At 41.5% G+C, this 25,778-nt stretch overlaps 1 protein-coding gene across 3 annotated transcripts in view; it reads left to right on the forward strand.

Annotated features, from left to right (window-relative positions):
- The window catches only part of SACM1L (SAC1 like phosphatidylinositide phosphatase), a 55,711-nt gene extending 37,536 nt beyond the window's left edge, over positions 1 to 18,175 (forward strand). For all 3 annotated transcript variants that reach the window (XM_003818485.6, XM_034956272.3, XM_024928176.3), the window contains 9 exons: positions 4,050 to 4,129; positions 4,800 to 4,898; positions 8,000 to 8,138; positions 10,348 to 10,417; positions 10,537 to 10,609; positions 11,343 to 11,436; positions 11,546 to 11,638; positions 12,355 to 12,412; positions 16,297 to 18,175. In XM_003818485.6, coding sequence (XP_003818533.1) covers positions 4,050 to 4,129; positions 4,800 to 4,898; positions 8,000 to 8,138; positions 10,348 to 10,417; positions 10,537 to 10,609; positions 11,343 to 11,436; positions 11,546 to 11,638; positions 12,355 to 12,412; positions 16,297 to 16,433 — 843 coding nt within the window. In that variant the 3' untranslated portion in view covers positions 16,434 to 18,175. The remainder of the gene's footprint in view (positions 1 to 4,049; positions 4,130 to 4,799; positions 4,899 to 7,999; positions 8,139 to 10,347; positions 10,418 to 10,536; positions 10,610 to 11,342; positions 11,437 to 11,545; positions 11,639 to 12,354; positions 12,413 to 16,296) is intronic.
- Positions 18,176 to 25,778: the final 7,603 nt, after the last annotated feature.

Raw genomic sequence — 25,778 nt, forward strand, 5'->3', positions numbered from 1 at the left:
TAAATTCTCTTGCTGGGATTTTTTTCTTTGAACCAGTGGTTCAGTATGTTGTTTGTTTTTCACATGTTTGTGAAATTTCTAGTTTTCCTTCTATTCTTGATTTTTAGCTTTCTGTTGTGATCAGAATATATACTTAATGTGATTTGAATTTTTAAAAATGTGTTAAAACTTGTTTTGTGGCCTAGATATAGTTTGTCTTAGAGAATATTTCATGTGTACTTGTAAAAAAATGTGTATTCTGCTGCTATTGGGTAGAGTAATATGGTCTGATTGGTTTATGATGGTGTTTAAATTCTCTATTTTCTTATTCATCTCTGTCTGATTGTTCTGTTGTTGCAAGTAGGGTATTGAAGTTTCCTACAATTTTGTAAAATTTTTTATTTATTTATTTTTGGAGACGGTGTCTCACTCTGTCACCCAGGCTGGAGTGCAGTGGCATGCCTCCCTGGCTTGCGCCATTCTCCTGCCTCAGCCTCCCGAGTAGCTGGGACTACAGGCGCCCACCAACACACCTGGCTGATTTTTTGTATTTTTAGTAGAGATGGGGCTTTACCATGTTAGCCAGGGTGGTCTCAATCTCCTGACCTCGTGATCCGCCCGCCTCGGCCTTCCAAAGTGCTGGGATTACAGGCGTGAGCCACCGCGCCCAGCCCCTACTATTATTATATAATTTTCTGTTTCTCCCTTCAGTTCTGTCAGTGTGCTTCATTATATTTTCAGGCCGTCATGGTTTGTTGCATATATGTTTATAATTGTATCTTCTTGGAAAATTGACCATTTAATCAATAAACAATGTTCTTTTTTTGTCTTTTGTAACAATGTTTCACTTAGAGTGTATTTTGTCTGATACTAGTGTAGTTATTCCAGCTCTTTTTTGATTACTATTTGCACAAAATATCTTTTTTCATCCTTTGTCTTTCAACCTATATGTGTCTTTAGGTCTAACATGAATCTCTTAGAGACAGCATGTAGTTAGATCATATTTTTTTCCATTTTGCCCGTCTACTTATTTTTACTGGAGAGTTAATCCATTTGCATTTAAAGTAATTACTGATAAGGATTTACTTCTGCTATTTTGTTACTTGTTTTCTGTGTGTCCTATAGCTTTTTGTTCCTCATTTCCTCCATTACTGTCTCTTATTGTGCTTAGTTGATTTTTTTTTGGTAGTGATATATTTTGATTACCTTCTCATTTTCATTTGTATATATTCTATAGGTGTTTTCTTTGTGGTTACCATGAGGATTACATATAACATCCTGTTATAAGTTTCTAATTTGGATTGATACCAGAAGCATATAAAAGCTCTACTCCTGTAAAGCCTTCATGCTTCCTTTTTATGTTGACATTTCAAATTCCATCTTTATATATTGTGTTTCAGTAACATCAATATATAATTATTTTTATGCAGTTGGCTCTTATTTATGTATATATGTATTTATTTTTTAGAGAAAAGGTCTTGCTCTGTTGCCCAGGCTTGTGTGCAGTGGCATGATCATAGCTCTGTGTAATCTTGAACTCCTGGGCTGAAGGAATCCTCCCACTTCAGCTTCCTGAGCAGCTAGGACTATAGGCACATACCACCATGCTTGGCTAATTTTTTTTGTGTTTTCTATAGAGATGGGGGTCTCACTATATTGCCCAGGCCGGTCTTGAACTCCTGGCCTCAAGCCATCCTCTTACCTCAGCCTACCAAAGTGCTAGGATTACAGATGTGAGCCACCATTCCTGACTGCATTTGACTTTTAAATCCTGTAGAAATAAAAATTGGAGTTACAGACCAGGATTTCAATAATACTGGCTTTTATATTTGCCCTTGTCTTTACCTTTTTGGATTTATTTATTTATTTTTTGAGATGGAGTCTTATTCTGTCACCCAGGCTGGAGTACAGTGGCACAATCTCGGCTCACTGCAACCTCTGCCTCCTGGGTTCAAGCGATTCTCCTGCCTCAGCCTCCTGAGTGGCTGAGATTACAGGTGTGGGCCACCACACCCAGCTAATTTTTTTATTTTTGGCAGAGACAGGGTTTTGCCATGTTGGCCAGGCTAGTCTCGAACTCCTGACCTCAAGTGATCTGCCCACCTCGGCCTCCCAAAGTGCTGGGATTACAGGCGTGAGCTACTATGCCCAGCCTGTTGGAAATTTTTATATCTCTGTATGGCTGCAAGTTACTGTGTAGCATCCTTTCATTTCAACCTGAAGGACTCCCTTTAGCATTTCTTATAGATTGGGTTTAATGATAATGAACTACCTCAGGTTTTGTTTATCTAGGAATGTCTTAATTTTTCCTTCATTTTTAAAGGACGTTTTGCCAGATACAGAATCCTTGGTTGACAGTTTTTTCTTCTTCCAGCATTTAAAATATATGATCCCACTGTCTTCAGCCTCCAAGATTTCTAATGAGAAATTGGCGGATAATCCCATTGAGAATCTCTTGTGTGTGATAAGTCTCCTCTCTCTTGCTGCTTTTCAGGATTCTGTTTTTTGTCTTTCAGCTATGTGATTATAATGTTTTTGGTGTGGGTCTCCTTAGAGTTCAGAGCTTGGGTTTGTAGATTCATATGTTTCATCACATTTGGGAAGGTTTTGGCTATTTTTTTTTTCTTCAAATAATCTGTCTCTGCCTTTCTGTCTCTCTTCCTGGAATTCCCATAGTGCTAAATATTTTATTTCACTTTTTGTACTCTTTTGCTCCAGAATTATTTTTTGGCTTCTTATAATAATTTTTCTATCTTTGTTGATATCCTCATTTTGTTTATGTATTGTTTTCCTGATTTCTTTTAGTTGTTTGTCTATGTTTCCCCTTAGCTCTTTGAGTGTTTTTAAGACAGTTGCTTTAAAGTCTTTGTCTAATAAGTCTAGTCTTTGTCTAATAAGCCAAGTCCTGTCTTGGCTTCCACAGGAACAGTTTCTGTCAATTTCTTATGTTCCATTGAATGAGTCATGTTTTTCTGTTTATTTTTGTACCTGTGATTTTTTTTTTTAATTATATGTTTGATTATCATAATATCATAACTCTGGAAGTCAGAGTCTCCTTTTCCCCTATGGTTTGCTGGGGTTTTTTTTGTTTTATTTGATTGTTAAAGACTCTGCTAATCCTTTTTTTTTTTTGAGACTTTTCCAAACTATTTTTGCCAAAACTTTCTTACTGTGTATGTTCACTGAGGTCTGTTCCTTTTGCTTCTATTCAGCTGTTTTGACAGGTTTCATTGAATTCCAAGAACTGAAATAGACAAACTAACAAAAAAAGAAAGCAAAAATGAGAGAACAACCCTGTCCCCCATTCTTTGCAGACTTGCTGTATGCTGGGGCAGTCCTTTACTGAGTAGCCAGGCTTGCTGTGAGCCTAGGGATCAGTCTGTGGTAAAGGTTTAAGGTCTTCTCAGGACTCTTCTCAGCAAGCATCTTGCCTGGTTATGTGGGTGGCCTTCAAAACTCCTTCATATACATGGCTGCTTTTGAAAGTCCTGATTTCCTAAGAATATCACCAAGCTTCTTCTCCAGTCTTTAGATGGTCTATTGTATGTCTCCATCCAGAATTTTTTGCCTCAGGCATCCATTGGTTTATGTTCCTCTTGTAGCTTTTACAAGCAGTGGTCACCATTTTTACTGCCCGTGTTCAGAGATATGTGGGACAGAGATGAGTTAGTCCTTCATGTTACAACAGATGTACACAATTATATGCAAATAAGGTCTGGTCTGCCTCCTCTAGTTTGATGAGGGGAACTGAGAACCCGGTTATTCCCTTGTAAGACTAAGGTTGTCACCACTCTGGGGAGGGGCTGGGTCAAGGACAAGTTAAATGCCACAAAACTTTCCCACCATTTTGAAAGTGACTTTTTCTTTATCGGGTGCTTGGGTGGGTTACTATAAAACCTTTAATCGTTTTTCAGAGCTCCTACAAAGTTGGCTCAGACAGCTTCTGGGTTTTTTTTGATGTTTCTGTGGGAGAATGATGAGAGCTTAGAGCTTCCTAGTTTGTCCTTTTTCTGATACCACTCTCTCCTTTGAAATAAACTGAAAACTATGGTGTTTGAAATTTTTTACAGATTAACCAGAAGGGCTCGGAGAAGCCACTTGAGCAGACATTTGCAACAATGGTGTCTTCTTTGGGAAGTGGAATGATGAGGTACCTCACTAGAAATCTGTTGCAGGTCTTTTCAGATCAGATGTGCACTTACATATATGCATGATTACATAGAGCTCACTAGACATATGTTTCAGCTTGAATTTTTTTCAATAGTAGATCAAAGCATGATATTTTGTTGGCTTGAAATTTCTCTAGCATAATTTATGTTGCAGAATAACTTCTTTTCAGTCAGGTTTTGAGTTTAGTCTCTGATTAAAATTCCCTCATTGAGGCTTTGTGCTCCAGAGAGTTTCCATAGATAATACTTTGCCACTAGAATTGTCTTAAGGAATTTGGACTAGGCCTCTTTGCAGTGCATACCTGATTGCTGTACTTGAGCTTACTTCACTAGCATTTGTTGCGTTTCTCCTCTACTCCTCCTGAGGGCCCCAGAAGAACCTGTGAGGATAGATATATGCATATATTTTCATGTTTATATCTGCACGTATCATATATATATATTTTCCTCTGCTAGGTATGAGCATGAGAAGGCGTGTGTGTGTGCATGTAGTATATGTATAGTGATAAACCCAGAGTGAAGGAGGTTCTAGTGTTCCCAAGAAATACGTATGCACTGATATAAAGAGGAAAATCAGCTTATGAAGGTATTATTAATAGAAGGAAAATGAATGATCTCTGGTCGGTTTCTGAATATCTTTTCTTTTGGTAGATACATTGCCTTTGACTTCCATAAGGAATGTAAAAATATGAGATGGGATCGACTAAGTATTTTATTGGATCAGGTAGCAGAAATGCAAGATGAATTAAGGTAAGCTATATTATTTCCTTAAGGAGGTAGAGGGAAGAGGTATATATATCAGTCATATTTTATTATGCGTCATCCAGCAGACTTACAAATACAGTTCATTGGATTGTCATTGCTTGTCTGTACTATTTTATTATTTTTAATTTCTTTACTGGAAAGATGAGACTTGGTGACTTCAAAATATTTTTGAATTCTTAAAAATGACCCAAGGCCAGATATCTTCATATTTTTATAAATTATCTACCACACATTTACAAATTTTTATATAGTTGAACTTGGTTTACTACTATTTTGTATTGTTGTTTCCACTAGACATTCTATCACAAGTATTTTGTTGTTAACCTGTACAGTGTCTGTAATGATAGTGTTTAATGGCTTTTCTGTATTCTGTTTTATCATAACATAGTTCTAAGAAAGTGCTTTTCTTCACCCTGAGCACCTGGTTTATTTCCTTTCCTCTTTCTATCATGAAAGATTGTGGTGCCATGAATCATTATATATATTTTACATCTGTTAAATTATTTCTTTAAAAAAATTCTTCAGAGTAGGATTAATGGATCAAAGGGTCTGAATGTCTTTGCAGTACTATGTTATCATATTGGTTCAGGTTTACCATACTCTATGCGTGTCAGTCTTTACCGATTTTAAAGCCAGAAGAAGGAATCTGTAAATTGTACTACCATTTTCTTCTGCCTGTGTGTGATGGTTCTAAACCTGGCAACCCAAATGCACTTTTTAATTTGTTACACAATAATATAGTAAAACCTCTTGGATAGACATTTGCTCAGTTTTCAAAAATATCTTTTTATATACATTAGGTAATCAACTACAGTTATTTAAATCTGCTTTTCTTCTGTGAGGTTTTGTCACGAACACAGAAGGGAAATTGACCTCCTGTTGTTGGGCAATTAGAGAAAACATTGGCTGGCCCTGGCATGTTGTTGGAGGAGGTAGTTCCTTGGGTTCACCCATTAACTGCTGCCGTACAAGAGTGTAAGAAAGAAGGAGAGTTGACTCCAGAGTTTGTGTTCGTTGCTGTTCACTGTGGTCCACAGGGAGAGCAGAGCTTTCACTGGTGACTTTCAGATGATCTCTCGAGACTTTTTTCTAAGGGATTTTGGGGTAGTGGAAAGAATCTGGGCTTTGGGATCCAACACACCTTGGTTTGAATTTAAGTTTTTCTCTTAGTAGTAATATGACCCAGGGCCACTTAGTTATTTTCAGACTTCAGTTTCTTCATTTGTAAAGTGAAGATGATAACTTACTGTATAGTTTAAGCAATAATATTTATAACATATCTAGGATTTTATAAGTATTAATGGGGTACGAACACACATACACACCCTTGCACACACATATATATGTACACCAACTCTAAACGAACCTTACCAATTCTGCATGATCCATATGTAGATTTTTCATCCTAACACATTCTTCCACGCTTTTATTCTTGAGGTCATGATTTGTATTTAGCCCTTGATGAATCTGTTGCATTTTCTTCCTCCTCTTGGATTTTGGAGAATAGTTTCAATAGTTAACATTATCCAGTATTCATTGTTTGCTGTGTTCCATACACTGTGCTAAGTACTTTATGTGCATTATGTGTTATCTCATTCAAACCTTAGAGAAGCCTAATGGTGGTGCTGCTGTTACCTCCATTTTGTGGATGAAAAAGCTTACTATTTAAAGTTCTACAGTTAGTAAGTTGCGTATGATGCTAAGGCTAGCAAACAGATGGTTTGCTTCCTGCATCCATATTCTTAACCACCACACTGTGTGTTGTCAGATTTTTGAATTCATAGAATTATCAAGGAGCTTGTTAAAGAAAACATGGGAACTGGTAACTGTGGTTGGTTGCAGTGCAGACATCTGGGTGTTTAAGGGGAGGAAGGGAAACTGATTTTTCAAATAATACCTAATTGTTCTTTATAAATCTTGTACTATTTGCATGTATTACCCATTTAAGAATTTTTTTTTTTTTTTTTTTTTTGGCTGCGGGCTGTGGCTCACGCCTGTAATCCCAGCACTTTGGGAAGCCAAGGCAGACGGATCACCTGAGGTCAGGAGTTCAAGACCAGCTTGGCCAACATGGCAAAACCCCATCTGTACTAAAAATACAAAAATTAGCCGGTCATGGTGGTGGGTGCCTGTAATCGCAGCTACTCAGGAGGCTGAGGCAGGAGAATCACTTGAACCTGGGAGGCAGAGGTTGGAGTGAGCTGAGATCATGCCACTGTGCTTCAGTCTGGGTGACGGAGGGAGATTCCATCTCAAAAAAAAAAAAAAGAAAAAGAAAAAGAAAAAAAATATTTTAAAGTATTTTTTAAAAATTTTTTTAAATTTAGATACAGGATATAGATCTGTCACCCAGGCTGGAGTGCAGTGGTGTGATCATAGTTCACTGCAGCCTTTAACCCTTGAGCTCAAGTGATCCTCCCACTTTAGCCTTCTGACTACAGGTATGCACCACCATGCCTGGCTACGTTTTTGTTCTTTTAGAGGCAGGGACTCGTTATGTTGTCCAGGCTGGTCTCGAACTCCTGAGCTCAAGTAATCCTTCCACCTCAGCCTCCCAAGTAGCTGGGATTACAGGCACGCGCCACCACGCCCAGCTAAAAGTATTTTTAATGCAAAATATTCAATCCTTGCCTCAGAGATTCTGATTCAGTTGATCTCAAGGCCAGGAATCTTTTTTCACAAGCAACCCAGAGGATTCTAAAGATAGTATATGAATCATAAACCCCTGACATCTAGGGATATAGTTGGAATAATTATGTTAGAGGAAACCCTCATCTGGCTTTGGGAAACATGATTGATTTGCACAGCAACCTTTTTAATACTCTTAACTTTACTTTTTCACATCTTTGGGGTGAGATGATCTCTAATCTTCAGCCATTTTTTGGATGGGGAGCTGTCTTGCCTCAGCCATTTAGACTTCTTTTTGGTCTAGGATAATCACATATGCCTGACCACACATTCCTGTCTGACCTTTTAATTTACAGTTTTTAATAATGTCACTGAAATGAGACCCATGTTATAAGAGTTAAGTCCTTAGTAAATCTGACCTACTTTGGTATGAGAGTGTTTATACAAATATGTTTTAGTTATTTTCTAGTGGACTCTGCTGGCCAGGTGGTGGCAAACCAGGAAGGCGTGTTCCGAAGCAATTGCATGGATTGTCTAGATAGAACCAATGTGATCCAGAGTTTGTTAGCTCGTCGTTCACTTCAGGCCCAACTTCAGGTGCGAATGCTTTTTTTTTTTTTTTAATTGAAAAACAACACAGCAAAAAATTAAACATCTTTAAAACCCAGTAACAAAAAATATTCACATTGCCCACACCCTAACCCAGCTCTTTTTATTTTTGTGTCTTGCCCATGGATATCACATTTTCTATAACTAGGGTCAGTCTGTGTATGCACAGTTTTCACTTTTGCCATTTTCCCTTAGCATTTATGTAATCACAGTTTCTGATGGTTGTATTGTTGTGCCGTAATTTACTAAGCCATTCAGATTGCTACATTTTTGGTTTATAAATAACACCGTAGAGAATATATCTGTATATGTTATTATTAACTTGAATTATTTCCTTCATGTTAATTCCTAGAAGTGGAATTACTGGGTTAAAGAGAATAAATATATTATTTTCCAAGAGCATCATACCAGTTTACACTGACACCAACAATGAATAAGTAAATCCATTTCATTGAACTCTTTCCAGCATTCGATATTTTAATTTTTTTTTTTGTTTTTCCTTGAGAAAGTGTCTGGCTCTGTTGCCCAGGCTGGAGTGCAGTGGTGCAGTCTCGGCTTGCTGCAACCTCTGCCTCCTGGGCTCAAGCCATCCTACTAACTCAGCCTCCCACAAAGCTGGGGCTACAGGCATGTGCCACCACACCTGGCTAATTTTTGTATTTTTTTGTAGAGACAGGATTTCACCATGTTGCCCAGGTTGGTCTCAAACCCCTGGGCTCAAGCAGTCTACCTGCCTCAGCTCCCAAAGTGCTGGGATTACAGGCTTGAGCCACTGTGTCTAGCCTCTTTTTTTTCTATTTCATTAATACAAAAGTAGCACCTCAAGATTGTTTCTATTTATCTCTCTCTTATTACTAGCAAGGAATATTGACTCCAAAGTAAAAAGTTTCTGACACAGCTTTGCTTTACCACTAGACTATGCTGTTGAGAAAAATAGTTTTTTTCTTCTGTGTATATTTGGAATGAAAAAGATGTAGAGCCCCAATTTTTAAATCACATTGGCATTTGTTGTGAGGGGCAGACAAAATGCATACCACATGGTTTCCTGTTCAGGTAATTAGTAAGCATTCAACTTTATTTCTGACAATTGTATGATACCGAGAAAGAAATTTTGGAGGTAAAATACCCCTTCAGAATGAATTGTTCTTGAATCTTAAAGTCGCACCTGCCAGAGGAGTGCTGTCCCTGTTGGAGTAGTCTGTAGTTTGTATTGTGCTATGTCCTCGTCTGTTGGAAGGTCTTCTAAGTGTAGTTTTTAATAGAAACAATATTAGGAATGGTTTGGTTCCATGGCTGATTAACCAAAACTTACTTGACTAGGCTCTGCAATCCATATTTTACAATTTTACATGCTATATATAGTATTATGAAACCTAACCAACCTTCAGAGAGTGGGGGCAGGAGCCTCTCCAGCAGCTTTGCCTACTAGTGTAGGGGCTGTCTACTTGTGCCTCTCCAAGTCTGCCAGTGAAGGCAGAGTTCTTACCCAGCTAAAGGTCACCAAGGTGGCTCCTGTGCTGTGTCTGAGGGTGGGAATGACTCCTTCTGAGGTGGAGATGAGGTGTCATCTGAGGTAAGCAGTGAAGATAGTCGTTCTCAGAGGTGATGGTCTGAGACAAGGCAGGGACTTGTCATCTGTGGTTGGTGGTCTCCAAAAGGGAGTCCATAGAGGGGATTCAGGGGGCCCAGCAACCCTGGGATATTCTGTGTCTGTGTGTGTGCACTTTTGGGGAGGTAGATTAGCTGGCACTCATCAGATTCTTAAAGGTCCCTGGGACAGAGGGTAAGGCTGGGGTGACTCAGGGGTGAAGAAGTTGAGGGATGATGCATATGAGGGGGTCTCAAGGGGTAGAGGCAGTGGAAGACTGGGGGTAAGAGGGAGGGAGGAAGTAGCGGCTGGAATCCTATAGCAGCTTTCACTCTCCCTTCTGACCCTCTCCCTGAGTATAGTCCTGCTGCTATCCCTCAAGGGAGTGCAGGGGCTGCAAGGCAAAGGTGCCCTCAGGAGAGGCTTTGCAGTCTGCCCTGGGCAGGAGAGGGCTGCTGCGAGCTGGGGCCCCCTATAGACAACAGACATTTCTGGCCTGCATCCAGCAACCAGGCACCATGAGATAAAATTTGGGGACTGCTTTTTCTTCCTAAACCATGTCTGCTAAAATCTATTGTACATAAATCTGGGTGTGGTTTTTTATTCCAGAGACTAGGAGTTTTGCATGTGGGACAAAAGCTTGAAGAACAAGATGAATTTGAGAAGATTTATAAAAATGGTAGGTCATTTCTTTAATATAGACAAAGTTGCTCAGATTTTGAAATAAATTAATATTCTGGATTTAGAACTTTGTTTGTCATCTTAATAATTATCAGCTGTTTTTACTTTTTTCTACAGCCTGGGCTGACAACGCAAATGCTTGTGCCAAGCAATATGCGGGAACTGGTGCCTTGAAGACTGACTTTACCAGGCAAGCCATGCTTTTAAAATAGCATTCCACATCAGTAGTTCACAGTCCTGGTGCTTTTAAAAATCACCTGGGCAGCTTTCAGACAGCAGCAGCAACAGCAGCAAGACTCCAGCATCTGGGCCTCACTTGAGACCTGTGGAGTCAGGATTTCTGGGAAGTGAGGCCCGGGTACTGGTGTGTTCTTAGCCACCCTGGGAGATTCTGATGCTTGGGGAGGGTTGAGAGCCACCGCTCCACAGTGCTCCTCAGACCTTACCGTGTACCTGAAGCACCAGTCTTGAGATGTGCTCTAAAAAGCACCCAGGTGATGCTGATGCTGCTTTCAAAGACCACACTGAGTAATGAGGACATTAATGAGAACATTTTGAATGTATTATGCATGCAGTGGCTCTTTTTCTGCTGTGTGGGTTCCCTGGGAGCAGAATAAGATTTCTAGTCTGTTTGCTTTGCTGTGTCCTACCACTTAACCTGGGCTATGTATTTCTCTTCATATTTCTTGTCTTTGCAACTGGAATTAGTATGTTTCTTTGTGCCTCCTTTGGTAATATTTTAGAAAGAAAATAGGTATTTCTTGGACCTACAAGTGATTTCTTTTGTGAAGTATCTATATTTTCAGGGATAGTTTTTAAAATCTGTCACTCACTTATTTCTATACCTTATGCTTATTGGCCATAAAACAGTGTGAGAATTCAGGGTACAAACCTGTAACTTAAAACTTAACCTCTTTAACCAGAACTGGAAAGAGAACTCATTTGGGACTTATAATGGATGGCTGGAACTCAATGATACGATATTATAAGAACAACTTTTCCGATGGATTTAGACAAGTAAGTTTGTATTTGATGCTTTCCTGGCATTAGGCGGTTGTATCTTTGCATTGTTCATCACTAATGTTATCTCACGCTGAGTTTACGAATTTCTTCCTTTCTGTTCTAGGATTCCATAGACTTATTTCTTGGAAACTATTCAGTGGATGAATTAGAATCTCATAGTCCTTTAAGTGTTCCAAGGGATTGGAAATTCCTGGCTGTAAGAAACCATTTTGTATTTTTCAAGTTTTTAAAAGCATTGTGTCTGAAGGTATAGATGGTTTCAGTCTCAATTTAAAACGTTATATGTTGTTTTATATTTCATTACATGAAATATAAATACTTAAGTTTTCCAAAGAGGTCAGGCTGAGGAGTACAGTAACTGGTGGAGCATTTGTTTTCTTTTCCTCAGACTGTCTCACACATCCTTTTCATGTGAAGTAACATAAGCAAAGGGAATGTGGAAGCTTTCTCATTTCAGGAAAACTTCAATTCTCTTACATTGAGGGAATTGCCAGAGACAAACGTGTTACATGGAAGGCAAAGTTTATTTTTGATGCTTCTCTCCTTTTTGACTCCTCTGTTCACCAGACCCTGCAAGAGCCGCTCTGGATTTTCTTTCCAGTGTGTCAAGTGCCCTGGAATGGAAGGGAGGCCTAGTGTTCTAGGTCCTCATCTGGGCATCCTCCTTCCATTTAGCACCCTTTGGCTTGGAGCAAAAGCATGCTTCTTCCGATCTTACCACATCCCCCATCTAAAGTCTAGGGCAGTTGTGATTGAACCCATAAATGATAATGTTTTGTTGACAAAAGATATTAGCTGTGTATTAGCTGACAGATGAGTTTTATTCTTTTCCCAAGCAATGCATGCACAACTGATTTTGCTGCCATTGATTAGCATTCTTAAATGATGATCTCTTTCTATTGTCTTTTCCAGTTGCCTATCATCATGGTTGTTGCCTTTTCAATGTGCATTATCTGTTTGCTTATGGCTGGTAAGTCTGCTCCACACATTTGTTTCTTAGAATGTTGACCTTTCTTTTACAACATCTTAAGTTTTTGAGTTCACCGAACACTTGATGTTTCCCTATTAAATTTAATGGGTAAAGTGGATGTGACATTAGATTGTCATTAGATGTGACAGGAAGAAAAATAACATACCTAGTAGTTTGATGGTTGTCGTTTTTTTTAACCTCAGATTTTAAAAACATGTTGTTCTTATTACTGTAAACCGATGAGTGTCTGAGACAGGTCTCAGTCAGTTTAGAGGCTTAATTTGCCAAGGTTGAGGAACTGCCCAGGGAAAAGAGACACAAGATACAGTAGGATCAGTATCTTGTGCTTTTTCCAAAGAGGGTTTTAAGGACTTCAGTATTAAATGGGGAAAGAGTGTACAGGAGAGGAAGGAGGAATGGAAACAAAAGGGGAGGGTAGGTAGTAAGATAAGTGGTCACATTCTTGTGAGGCTTTGATTAGCACTCACTGAATCCATGTTACATGTGAAAGGACGGGGTAGAGGAACAGTCAATTATGCATTCATCTCCTGCTCAGTAAATCTGCATTTTATGTAAGACAAAGTAAACATAGAGTAGATAAAGAAGTCAGATCTGCATTTGTTTTGGGGTGGGCGGAGGGATGATTTTCTAGTCTTGTCTTTGTCCCATACCTGTGAAAATAAACTGTTAATTTACATTGTCAGGGTGAGGGAGATTCAACAGGACTGTCTTTTAGGGTAAAGATTTTGGGGCCCACAAGGAATTTGCTTGTGACAGTTTGTGAGGGTGGCCATCTGTAAGGATATGTGGCCCACTATCTTTGCAGCTGTCTACTTAGGAACAAAAGGAGGGTAGTTTTGTGAGACTCAGTTCCCAAGTTTAACTTTTTCCTTTGGCATAGTAAATTTGGAGTCCTGAGATTTTATTTTCCTTTCACATTACCAAAGTAATACATAGTAATTATAGAAAACACACCTAGGCAGAAAAGGAGAAAATATTATTTATCATCATACCTTTGAGAGAGAAGCTAACCACTCTTAACATTTTGATGTTTTAATCTTTATAAGTGTCTGTGATTTTTTTTCAAAAGTGAGATATGTATTTTCATTATCTGCTTTTTTTCACTGAGCAGTATGTTTTCCCATGTTCTTAATTGCTAATGGCTGCAAAGTATTCCATTTATGGATGTATAGTTTAACCAACTCAAATAAATGTTAATGGATTAAGATATTACTTATCATTAAATTTTAAAGGTTGAGAGTAAAATTGCCTGAGAACCTGAGGAGACAAGGTCTTTACTGGTTTTCTTTTTTCTCTTAATATTTTGCTATGTTACTGAGTTAATAAAGCATTTAAGATTAAAGTGAGAAGAATGTATTCTTTATTCTCCTTTGAGTAATGTCCTGTACTTTGGAGGTTTGAGTCTGAGACTTGGTGTATTGGACCTTGGAGATGCAATCCTAGTCACTCTGAAAGAAGAGGCACCTTCCAGCCTTCATCCTCTATCCTGAATTCGTTGAGCCAACCTCTCTCTGCCTGTCTGAATTCCACCATCCTCAGGGCACCATTCATATGCTCCCCTCTCACAGAGTGTCTCTCCCACACAGAAGTCTTCACCTTCTATCTGGATTTCCACAGCACTCCTGGTCCTCTCTCCCAGCACTTTCCTCTCTTAACCTCATTAATACATAGGGAGTTATTTTTCAGAGGTGGTATACCTCTTTGGTGTACCTGACATACCCAGTGTGTATTTCTTTTTGGATGGTAATGATTTGCATACTTGTTTGTTTTTTTCACTGGATCAGCAACTTTTTGAAGGTAAAGACTGTGTCTTACTCATTGTTTTATCTCCTTTGTCCAGGATATAGTGAGCCCTCAGTAAATGTTTGCTGAATTAAGGACTCACTCCACCACCACCACTAATTCTGTCACCTTTTTGATAGGGAGGCTCAGTTACCTGTTCATCTCTGTATTCCCCTCAGTGCTCAGCCCTGTAGACAGTCGTGACATAGTTTTAACTAAATGCTGAAATGTTGAGTAGGGGGAAAGAAAGAGCCATCTTATTATTATTATAGTTAGCAAAATTTTTCTGTAAAGAGCCAGGTAGTAAATATTTTTGTCTTTATGGATGGCTGTACATTCTTTGTTTTTGTGTTTATAACCATTTAAAAATGTAAAAACCATTCTTACCTTACAATACAAAAACAGGTTGAAGCACAGGTATTGCCTGGGACATGACTGCAGGTTTTAGGGCAGGAAGGAAGAGGCAGCATGTGCCGGTTCCTCAGCAGCCAGCCCTGCTTTCATTTCCTCTCTAGATCCTCTGCCTTCTTTCCTGAAAACACTGCCCAGCGCATGCCATTTTTGGGGAGCCACTCTACTGTTAAATTAGTTCGTTTTGTTGTTGTGACTATACCCACATTTACTTAAAGAACCTCTGGAGAGGCAGGAAAGTCAAGACCAAGAACTCTGCTTGAATGAAACGGATGATTCCTTTAGGGAGTGTCCAGCAGAGTGGCTAACAAGGAACTGCCCTTCTTCTTTTGTCCAAGAAGAATTTTAAACTTCAGAGCCATGAAAATGAGCAATTATGCAAATTTGAGTATATTTTGAGTAAAAAGAGATTGGATGCTGTGGATGGTAACTTCTCATGTCAGTTTATTCTTATAATGAACTTTGTGATGTTTGGTTATGGTAATATCTGATTTCTAGCTCCTGCTGTGGTTTTCAAAGAGAATAGAAAACAAATGTAGCATGATCTCTGAGGGCTTGTTAGGAAGGAGTCTGGATGCTAGTTTCTTCCGTGGTGTGCTCACTGGCCGTCATTCCCTGTATGTATTTCTCCTTCTGCAAATGAGGCCAGTAGTGTTGCAGAGAGAGAAGCTATTCTCTAGGTTCAGCTATTCAAGGAGTAAAACAAAGTAGATCTTTGCCCACCGGCCTGCTGCTAACCTTTATGAACTTCGGACTTTGGAAAATGCATATCAGCAGAGTTGGGTTAAATATGTCATTAAAATATGTTATTGGCTGGGTGCTGTGGTGTGTGCCTATAGTCCCAGCTACTCAGGAGGCTGAAGTGGGAGGATCACTTGAGCCCAGGAGTTCTGGTCTGTAGTGTGTTATGCTGATCGGATGTCCACACTAAGTTCAGCATCATATGGTGACCTCTTTGAACAGGAGATCACCAGGTTGCCTAAGGAATGGTGAACTAGTACAGGTTGGAAACAGCAGGACAAAACTTTCATGCTGATCAGTAGTGGAATGGTGCTTGTGAATAGCCACTGCACTCTAGCCTGGGCAACACAGCAAGACCCCATCTCTAAAGAAAATGTTATTGACTTTTGTTTTATATATTTGTGTATATGCAAAAAATACTCTACAAAATATACATAACTTCAGAAAAGTTATGTATAACTTATGTTTGGTATTTATGAATATTCTATTAAATTTTTTGTGCAGGTATTTTGACAATAGCTCATATCTGTTATAGAACTATGAATTAAACTTAATAGTTATTTGTATTATTAAAATATACTAAAAGTGATCATTATTATTTGTATAATATAATATGAAATCATTTAGTCCAGTGGTTCTCAAAGTGTAGCCTCTTGATCGGTAGCATCAGCATCACCTGGGTACTAGGAACTTGCTAGAATGCAGATTCCTGGGGCCCAACAGTTGATGCTTTATCAAGCCCTGCAGAAGATTCTGGTACTAGCCAGGGTTTGAGAACCACTGGTTTAAACCTTAATTAAGAGGTTCTTATATTTTTCCTGTGAATGTGCTAGTAAACTTTAATGTTGCCAAAATGTGCTAAACAGCTGAAAACTGGGTCTGATATCAACAAACGACTTATTTAGCTTTTTGTTTCTTAATATCAACAGGTGACACTTGGACAGAAACACTGGCCTATGTGCTCTTCTGGGGAGTTGCAAGCATTGGAACATTTTTTATCATTCTTTACAATGGCAAAGATTTTGTTGATGCTCCCAGACTGGTCCAGAAAGAAAAGATAGACTGAATTTGTATTTGTGGAAAGCGGCTTGGCTTGGAAGATTCCATTGTGCAGAACTGGAGTCTTTACTGACCCGCTTTCCACATCAGCCCAAGGTCTTTTTAATGCCTTTATCCAAAAGCACATCTCGTGCTCCATGCAGGATGATGACAGAATTGATCTGATGTTACTGCCTTGATGGTCTCTTTACTATTGGGACAGTTAGATTTATAATTTGAAGCTATTCTGTAATAAAATATAACCTGAATTCAGCTTGCAGAATGGAAGCTGAATCTGTTCATTGTATTCTATTGATTGTCAATTTAATTAGCTGTTGCAGAATAAGTAATATATTTTAAAAACCTAGCTCCTTTCATTATTTAAAACAGCAAAATTATTTTTGTAGCTCAGTTTCATTATTGTCATTGTAGAAGCGGTCACTATTAGCAGGCATACTTTTCCACACATCTTTGGACTTTTCTTAAAAGTTCAGTAATAAGCTAACTGTGTTTATAAAATGTAAGTCTCTTACAGACATCAAGTAGTTTGATGAGACAGTCTGTGACTTCATGATAGGAAAGAGGAGGATGAGGTCTGGGGTTCTTTAAAGTCTCTGGTGGGCTGCCTCATGACTTTAATCAGCTTGAACTGCCAGTGCACCAGCAGTTTAGCTGTGATGAGAGAATTCAGATATACTTTATCTTTTTAAAAAAGTGTAAATAAAATCAAAGAATGTAAAGTCTATCTCTTACGCTAGAGGTCCAAAACTGCCTCTGTTTTAAAGATTATCCCAATGTGGAAGATGCCCATGACTGGTCAGCTACTTCCTCCTATACATTTTGGTTTCTTTGAGGGTCACTCATTGAGACACGCAGGCCTCTGAGAGGGTCTTGTTCTAGATTTCCTATTGCACTTGGAGGGTAACAGCTGCTTTTTCTCGCATGGTACTCTTGATGTTTTTCACTCTGTCAAGGATTTTGTTGACTATCAATGAATGTGTCTAAAACTTAGTGCTTCCAGGTAGTTATAGTACTCCAAATCAAGGACCAACTTAAACGTTAATTTTTGTGCAAAAACAAACCTGAAAAATATGCTTCGGAAACTGTGCATAGTTCTAATTGTAAGTCAGATTGTATATTCAAATTGTAATTAAGAGATTTAAATATTAGAACGGTATGTAAGGTAGTATAATTACCACTATTTTAAAACAATTCAGTTAAACACTGCTGCAATATTTCAGTGTTGTGCTTGAAAATATGTACAGTTTTTTTCCAATATTAATACCTTATGTTGTCCTTAAATATTTCTAAAAGCGCCTTTATTTCAGCATTACCTTTTTTTCATCATTATCTTTTATAAAACATTAATATAAGTTGTTACTTTTAGAAACTCTAAAGGAAATAATAGCTGGAAAACCCTCTGTAGTTTAAAATCAGTCATTAAACTCACAATAGGGTAAGTAAATATAGCCACCTGTTAACATGTAAATAAGCATAATTTGTTCCAAAGATGGAATATTGAAACTTAGTTCATGTCTGCTGTAAAATATTATTTAAATGCTGCTGGGCATTTCACTTAAAGAACTTAATGTCAACAGCTACAACAAAGACCAAATCTGAACTGCTAATGTGGCTGCTTTGTGGGGAATGGACTAATATCAGTGTGTTAGATCTTAAGGTATCAGTATTTCAGAATCCTGCGACGATTTTATTTCTAAATTCATGTACTGTATGTCCATAAGTGAAAATAAAATGTCATATTCTTTTCTATTATTGGTATCATTCATGTACTTTGAAAGTGATGTTTTTCTTTTTGATCTTAGAATGCTAAAAATCATGCAAAATGATACGGTTTGGCTCTGTGTCCCCACCCACCCAAATCTCATCTCAAATTGTAATCCCTACGTGTTGAGGGAGGTACCTGGTGGGAGGTGGTTGGATCATGGGGGATGGTTTCCTCCATGCTGTTTTCATGAGTTTGCACGAGGTCTGATGGTTTAAAAGTGTTTGGCATTTACCCCCTTGCTCGCTCACTTTCCTGCCACCGTGTTAAGATGTGCTTTGCTTTCCCTTCAGCTTCTGCCATGATGAAGTTTTGTGAGGCCTCCCCAGCCATGCGGAACTGTGAGTCAAACCTCTTTTCTTTATATGTTACCCAGTCTCAGGTAGTTCTTTACAGCAGTGTGAAGACAAATTAATACACAAAGCAATGCATGATCATCATAGAAAAATTAGAGTAAGCAAGAAAATCAGTAGCTTCTGCAATTTTGCTTTCCAGTTATGATCACTTAAATTTTGTATCTCCTTATAGTTTTTATTTTTAGTTATAGAGAAACCCAGGGAAATATTTAGTAAAGTGTAATGTCCATAAAAAGGTGTCCCCCACCTTCAAATTGTAATTTGTTTTTCAAAATGTTATGAATCCCAGCTGATGTGGGAAAATATTGCTTATTAGAAAATGACACCTCCACAGGAAGGTGTCAGCATGAGGGAAATCGTGATGGAAACACATTGGTACCTAGTGATGGCACCAGTGGGCCGTCTGGAGTGGCTGCTGCCATTGTGCCGGCCGTAGCAGGGAGGTGTGAGTGGTGGCTGCAGGAGCAGCAGTGGTGATGGTGAGACCCCTGTGCCCCACGTTCCCTGTGCCCCGTGTCCCTGCGGCAGCCGACTGCACCGCCCCCACCCCTGTGTGGCCAAGTGGGGCCTGCCTCCAGGCCTGGAGCCACCACTGCTCTGGACCCTGGTCCGCGTTACCACCACTGTTGCTTGCTGTTGCCAGGAGGGCGGACAGTCCCCGGAGCCTGCTGCAGGGATACCCCTGGAGCCTGTCTCCCGGGGGGCTGCCGCAATGGGGCCAGGTTGAGTTGCCTGCCGGCAGGGGAGCAGCGTGATTGTGCATGGAGGAGCAGGCAGAGAAGGGCCACAGGCGGAGCTGGGCCTGGGGTGGTGCCATGCTTGCACATGGAGCACGGGGGCCGCGCCTGGGGCGCGGAGCTGGGGCTGTCCTTTGGGGGCCTAGAGTGGGAAGTGGGAGCGGTGCTCACTTTGGGGACACAGCCAGTGGCACGGCCACCGCGCCCTTCCTGCTGACTGGCGCCGGATTCCTGCGCCTTGGGAGGAGGCTCTGTGCAGGATTTCCCAGGGCCGGATCCCCAGGATCTGCCTCACAGCGGGGTGACCGCTGAGCCTGATGCTCCCTAGGACCAGGCCCAGGGCCTGCAATCCGCTCCTGGAGGCACTCCTGATGGGCAGGGCTGTGAGCCAGGCAAGGGAGAGCCCTAGGCCACCCCTGAGCACTGGGACCACAGGAAGAACTTGTGGTGACGTCACTCTTGCCTCAGATGCCAGCATGGGCCCAGCAAGGAACCCGAACCCCTACCCCAGACTGCGAGGAGGCGTGGCCAGAGCTGCCTGCACGTCCATGGAGCAGGTGGGAGACTCACCTTCCCAGGCACAGGACCTGGGTATCCGCACTGTGCACCCTCGGGAGCCAGATCTCAGAGTGGGGTTGGAGCCGAAGCCGGGCATTGTCACAGCTCAGCAGGGTGTGTGCACACTTGGGGCAGCACTGAAAAGCCAGCCTCCTGCCACGTCGGCCCCCTCTGGACTTTGGGCACCAACAAGCACTGGTGGAGGGGAGGGGAAACGGGGAGGCTAAGGGTGTCTCGGTGCTGACCTGCAGGTGCCCCTTGGTCAAGCAGTCTGGGCACCATGGATGGCTGCAGGAGGCAGACAGGCTCCTGGGCAGAAAGGGGCGGGTCCCTGGTGAGGCCCCACCTTCAGGCCACGGACGGCCTGGAAGCTGGGGACTGGGCTGCCAGTTCTGTGGACCTGACTGGAATGGGAACTTGTGCCTTTTCTGGTCCCACCTATGGCTGCCCACGGACCAATTGGCATATTCAGTTTCTCCCTCCTGAGGCCCAGAAAGGCCCTGGGCTCAGCCAAAGCAGAGCAGAGACAATGGGACAACCAGCTGCAGAGAAGAGCTACCCGCTCTGCTGATAGCTGAACACTTGGGATGACCTGCCTGGAGAGAGCAGCTACCCTCTCTGCTAGGAGCTGAACACTTATCGGAACACCCTGGCTGCGGAAAGGAGGTACTCCCTGCAGGTCTCCTCTGAGCTGTTCTATCACTCGATAAAGCTCCTCTTCATCTTGCTCATCCTCCACTTGTCCACATACTTCATTCTTCCTGGCCACAGGACAAGAACTCAGGACCCGCCAAATGGTGAGGCTAAAAGAGCTATAACAAACAGGGCTGAAATGCCCCTTGCTCACCACATTGTGCGCGAAGGAGAGAAGACTTGCAGCCCTTCAGGGAACCCAGACCTGGGAGTTCCCTGAGTCAGGGCTGTGACTCCCTCTTTGGGGTCCTGCAGTTCCTAGCATCTCCAAGCTTCTGGGCACTACCGTCTTCCGCACTGGCAGCCGTGGAAGCTGCTTGCATGCATGCCTTGGCCAGCTGCAGCCTTGCAGAGAGCCTGCACCCATGCCAGCACTTGGAGCTGCCTGCCCCACTGCAGCAGCCGGTGTGTGTAACTGCAGTGGCTGGGCCCCATGCTTACATACCCCTTGCTGCTCCATACCTGACTTGCCCTTGGCAGGCATGGGATCCAGGCCCTTAATGTAAGCCGAGCTCAGCCTGCCAGGCTGAGTGGGCGGAGCAAGCCCAGCAGGCCTGAACAAAACACGGGCAAAGGCACCCCTGGCCACAGAGGTTTCCAGCCAGAAAACCAACACCCCAAAGATCCTGTAACATTAGGAGGACTCTCACTCATGTGGGAAGTGAGATGAAATTCCTTGGAAATGGCTCGCTCTTAATCCCATGTGCTCAATCTCGTTCTCTCTCTCTCACCAGCTGAACTTTGGAGCACTTTTGGAGTAATGTGGGTTCTCTGTAATAACAGTTGTTTTCTGACAGTGGATCAGAAAACATATAAATATATATATATATATAAACATATATATCTCTCTTGAGGATAAATTATATAATAATTATATTTTTTTATATATATATAATCTCAGGATAAATTAGGGTAAATATTTAAAATATTGTCTTCCCATAATTCATTTTTCCAGTTTCTTAGTGAAATAATTTCAAAATTTGGTCATTAATTTGAGAATTAATGAGGTGTCCTTGTGCTCCCAACCAGGGACTGCAGGGGATGTATGATACGTTCCAGCTCTGAATGACCTCAGTGCATCTATCACTGCATAACAAATTACTCCAAAACTTACTGGCTTAAAGCAACCCCTATTTATTCGTATTTATCATCTCACAGTTCCTGTAGGTCAGGAATTTGGGCACGATTTAGCTCTGTCCCCCATTTGAGGGTCTCCCACAGGCGCCAGTCAAGGTTCAGCTGGAGCAGGATCCACTTTAAAGATCACTCTCGTTGTTGGCAGGTGTATTAGTTTGTTTTCACACTGCTGATAAAGACATACATGAGACTGAGCAATTTACAAAAGAAAGAGGTTTAACTGGACTTACAGTTCCAAGTGGCTGGGGAAGCCTCACAATCATGGTGGAAGGCAAGGAAGAGCAAGTCACGTCTTACGTGGTTGGTGGCAGGCAAAAAGTGAGAGAATGAGGAAGACTCAAAAGTGGAAACCTCTGATAAAACCATCAGATCTCATGAGACTTATTCACTACCACTAAAACCACTCCCATGATTCAATTATCTCCCACTGGGTCCCACCCACAGCACATGGGAATTCAAGATGAGATTTGGGTGGGGACACAGCCAAATCATATCAGCAGGATTCAGTTCCTTGTGGGCTGTTGGACTGGTCCACTTGCTGGCTGTTAGCTGAAACTCTCCCTCAATTCCTTGCCACATGGGCCTGTTCAACATGGCAACTTGTTTCATCAAGTCAGCAAGAGAGAGTCTGCTAACAAGGAGGAAGTCACAGTGTCTTGTCTTTTTTTTTTTTTTTTGAGACAAAGTCTCGCTCTTGTCCCCCAGGCTGGAGTGCGATGGCGTGATCTCTGCTCACTGCAACCTCCGCCTCCCAGGTTCAAGCGATTCTCCTGCCTCAGCCTCCCAAGTAGCTGGGATTACAGGCGCCTGCCACCATGCCCAGCTAATTTTTCTATTTTTAGTAGAGACGGGGTTTCACCATCTTGGCCAGGCTGGTCTCGAACTCCTGACATCAGGTGATCTACCCGCCTCAGCCTCCCAAAGTGCTGGGATTACAGGCGTGAACCACCGCACCCAGCCCACAGTGTCTTTTATAACTTAATCTGGAAATTGTTATCCCATCACTTTTACCACATTCTGTGCACTAGAAGTCACTAGGTCCAGCTCATTCAAGAGGAGGAGATAACACGAGCACATGAATACCAGGTGGCAATCTTTGGGGGCCGTCGTAGAAGTCTGCTGACCATAGTCAGAAAGGAGAGAATACAAAGGTGAAGTGCAGAGCTATTGCTGGAGGGAGTCAGGTGGCTTCCTGGAGGAGGTGGGGCTTATGCTAGGACCTAGGTGTTCTGGTTATCTAATGCTGTGTAGCAAATTAGCCCGAGAAAGAAAGAGGGGGAGGGAAGAATGAAGGAGGGAGAGGAGGGACATAGACACAGCAGGTATACCATGAACACCCTATCCAAGGCAGCTAGTTGAGTTCCCCAGAGCCAGGGCACAACTCTGCTATTATCCTTAACTCCTGGCTATGTTTCCTTCTTTGGAAGGAGTGTTGGGAAGGGCACCTAGCTTGTAAGAATTCAATATTCCACCTCAATCTAAAGCTTTACTGTTTCCCTCTGTATGCTTTTGGGCATCTGGATCATGACTGGGGAGAACAGAACTTGCACCTTGGAAGCCCATGGTCTCCTTCCCACTGCCATCCCTACCTCTTCCCAGAGATGACCACTAGCCTTGCATTTCTTCCTAGTTTAGTACATAGTATGTATCCCTAGATACATAATATCTATCTATATAATGTATATGTAATATCTGTATTGTTTCGTTTTGCTTGTTTTTGAAGTGTCTAGAAATGGCATCATTCCATATGCATGATACAGCTGGCCTTTGAATTCAGCATTGCTCTAAGATTCATCTACACTGACGGTTATAGCTGGAGTCCACCCTGTTGTTGTCTGCCTTGTTTGTTTGTTTGTTTGTTTGTTTGAGACAGGGTTTCTGTCTGTCACCCAGGCTGGAGTGCAGTGGTGCAATAGCTCACTGCAACCTCCGCCTCCCGGATTCAAGCAATTGTGCTGCCTCAGCCTCCCGAGTAGCTGGGATTACAGGCATGCGACACCACGCCCAGCTAATTTTTGTATTTTTAGTAGAGACAGGGTTTCACCATGTTGGCCAGGCTGGTCTCAAACTTCTGGCCTCAAGTGGTCCACCCGCCTTGGCCTCCCAAAGTGCTGGGATTACAGGCGTGAGCCACTGCACCTGGCCAACTGTTGTTTACTTTGAATGAATGTATTACAATATATGTATTCATTTGGATCTATTTATGACGGTCACAAATCATTTTTTGTCTAGTCTAATATTGATGGATATTCTGGTTGTTTTTGGTTGTTTGTTTTTGCACTAAGTACTGCTGTGAGTATTGTATATGTCTCCAGCTCACACAGGAAATTATTTCTCTATGCTCCATGCTCAGTGGTAGAATTATAAGCCTGAAATATATAAGGTAACATGAAATTCTTTTCTAAATTGCTTGTGCCATTTATATTGCTCCCAGTTCCACATTATCACCAATGCTTGGCACTGTCAGACTTCCTAACTTTTTAATCCAGTAGGTATAAAAATCGTATCTCCTTTTGGCATTTCTCAGATCACTAATGAGATTGAGCATCTTTTCATAGTTTTGACATTCTTTATATTTTAGAGAATAATTATCTGTTAGTTAATATACTACAAATATCTTCTCTCTGTTTTTAGCTTGTCTTTTCATTTTCTTATGATGACTTTTGATGAAAGAAGTGTATAAATGGTGCTGAATTGACCAGTATTTTCCTAGCACATTTTGTGCTTATGTAAGACCATATGATGTCATCTGACAAGAGTCCAGTGTTCTTTTTCCTGTAGAGTTAGCCAGTTGCTGAGAATGTTGTTGAATCTTGTCCCTCCTGGCCTGCAGTGCCACCCCTATCGTCTCTCAGGTCCGCTCTACTTGTGGGTGTTGGGGCTTTCTATTCTCATCTATTTGCTGGTATGTTTTCAGTGCTGAGAACGCATCTTGTTGGATGGTTCTGTCCCTGCCATGAGCCCTGGGCTCCTCCATCTGTTAGGCAGACAGCTTTGATGCCATGCATTTTCCTGACCTGCAGTGCAGTTTTGGAGTAATGTGGGTTCTCTGTGTTAACACTTGTTTTCTGATGGTGGATCTCTAGTGACAACTGTATGCAAACACTGAATTACACAGAGTTATCTAACCTGCAGGACTTTGGTCAGAGGTTTGAAAAGTGACTCTCCTAGAGGAGGTATCGGCCGTGCAGCAGCACCCAAACTTTGTAGCCTGTAGAATCTTTTGTTCCTAGAGCATCTCATAGGACCAGCCTTCCATGGGATTCATTTTGTGAAAGGCCAGCATGGACGTGACTACTCTGGCCTTGAAGCTGAGAAACATGGGCTATAATCTATTTGTACCTCACCTGAGTGTTGAATCTGATGGCCCCTCAATTATAAATTTTAAAAATCTCATCCAGGTGGTAATTCCTTAAGAGCCATGCACACACACATGCACATCTGCACACACCTGCTGAGAGATCCGGGTAAGTCTACGAGTGGGGAGTCTTCCCTGGTGTCCAGCTCTCATCCTTTCCTGCCTCTGGCCTCGTTCCTCTGGGCTGGACATCCATGCAGAGGCTCCATGATGTGCTCTCACTGGGGGACCAATTAGTAAGGGGCTGTGACACGTTTAAGTGAATTCCCTGGTCCCAGGTGAAGGAGTTAGATGATCTGTTTGTTCGTAACACTTGCCTTGGTAGATTATTCTGAGCATGAATTTGCTTTTTGTTTTTGTTTAGTCAAAGGTTCAGGTGTTCCTCTTTCTCCATTCACCATTTTCAGTGATGCATGCCTATTGCCCTTTATTCTAGTTGTACAAACCTAAAGTACCATCCACTAAAATACTGTGTTAACATTTTATGTCCCAAATCAAGCTCCTATTATAGTTGGGTTCAAATATAGACTAACATTAGGAAAAGTAGAAAGTGTAAGTGGTAAGTCATGTTTAGCAGAATTTATGATGTTCTCTCTGAGCTTCTGGGACCACACATTCTCCTGGGTTTTGTTTTTGTTTTTTGTTTTGAGACAGGTTCTTGGGTCTGTCACCCAGGCTGGAGCACAGTGGTGCAACCTCTGCTTCCCAGGCTTAAATGATCCTGTCACCTCAGCCTCCCAAATAGCTGGGA

The sequence above is a fragment of the Pan paniscus genome, chromosome 2 (genome assembly GCF_029289425.2).
Source record: "Pan paniscus chromosome 2, NHGRI_mPanPan1-v2.0_pri, whole genome shotgun sequence".
Taxonomy (NCBI): Eukaryota; Metazoa; Chordata; class Mammalia; order Primates; family Hominidae; genus Pan; species Pan paniscus.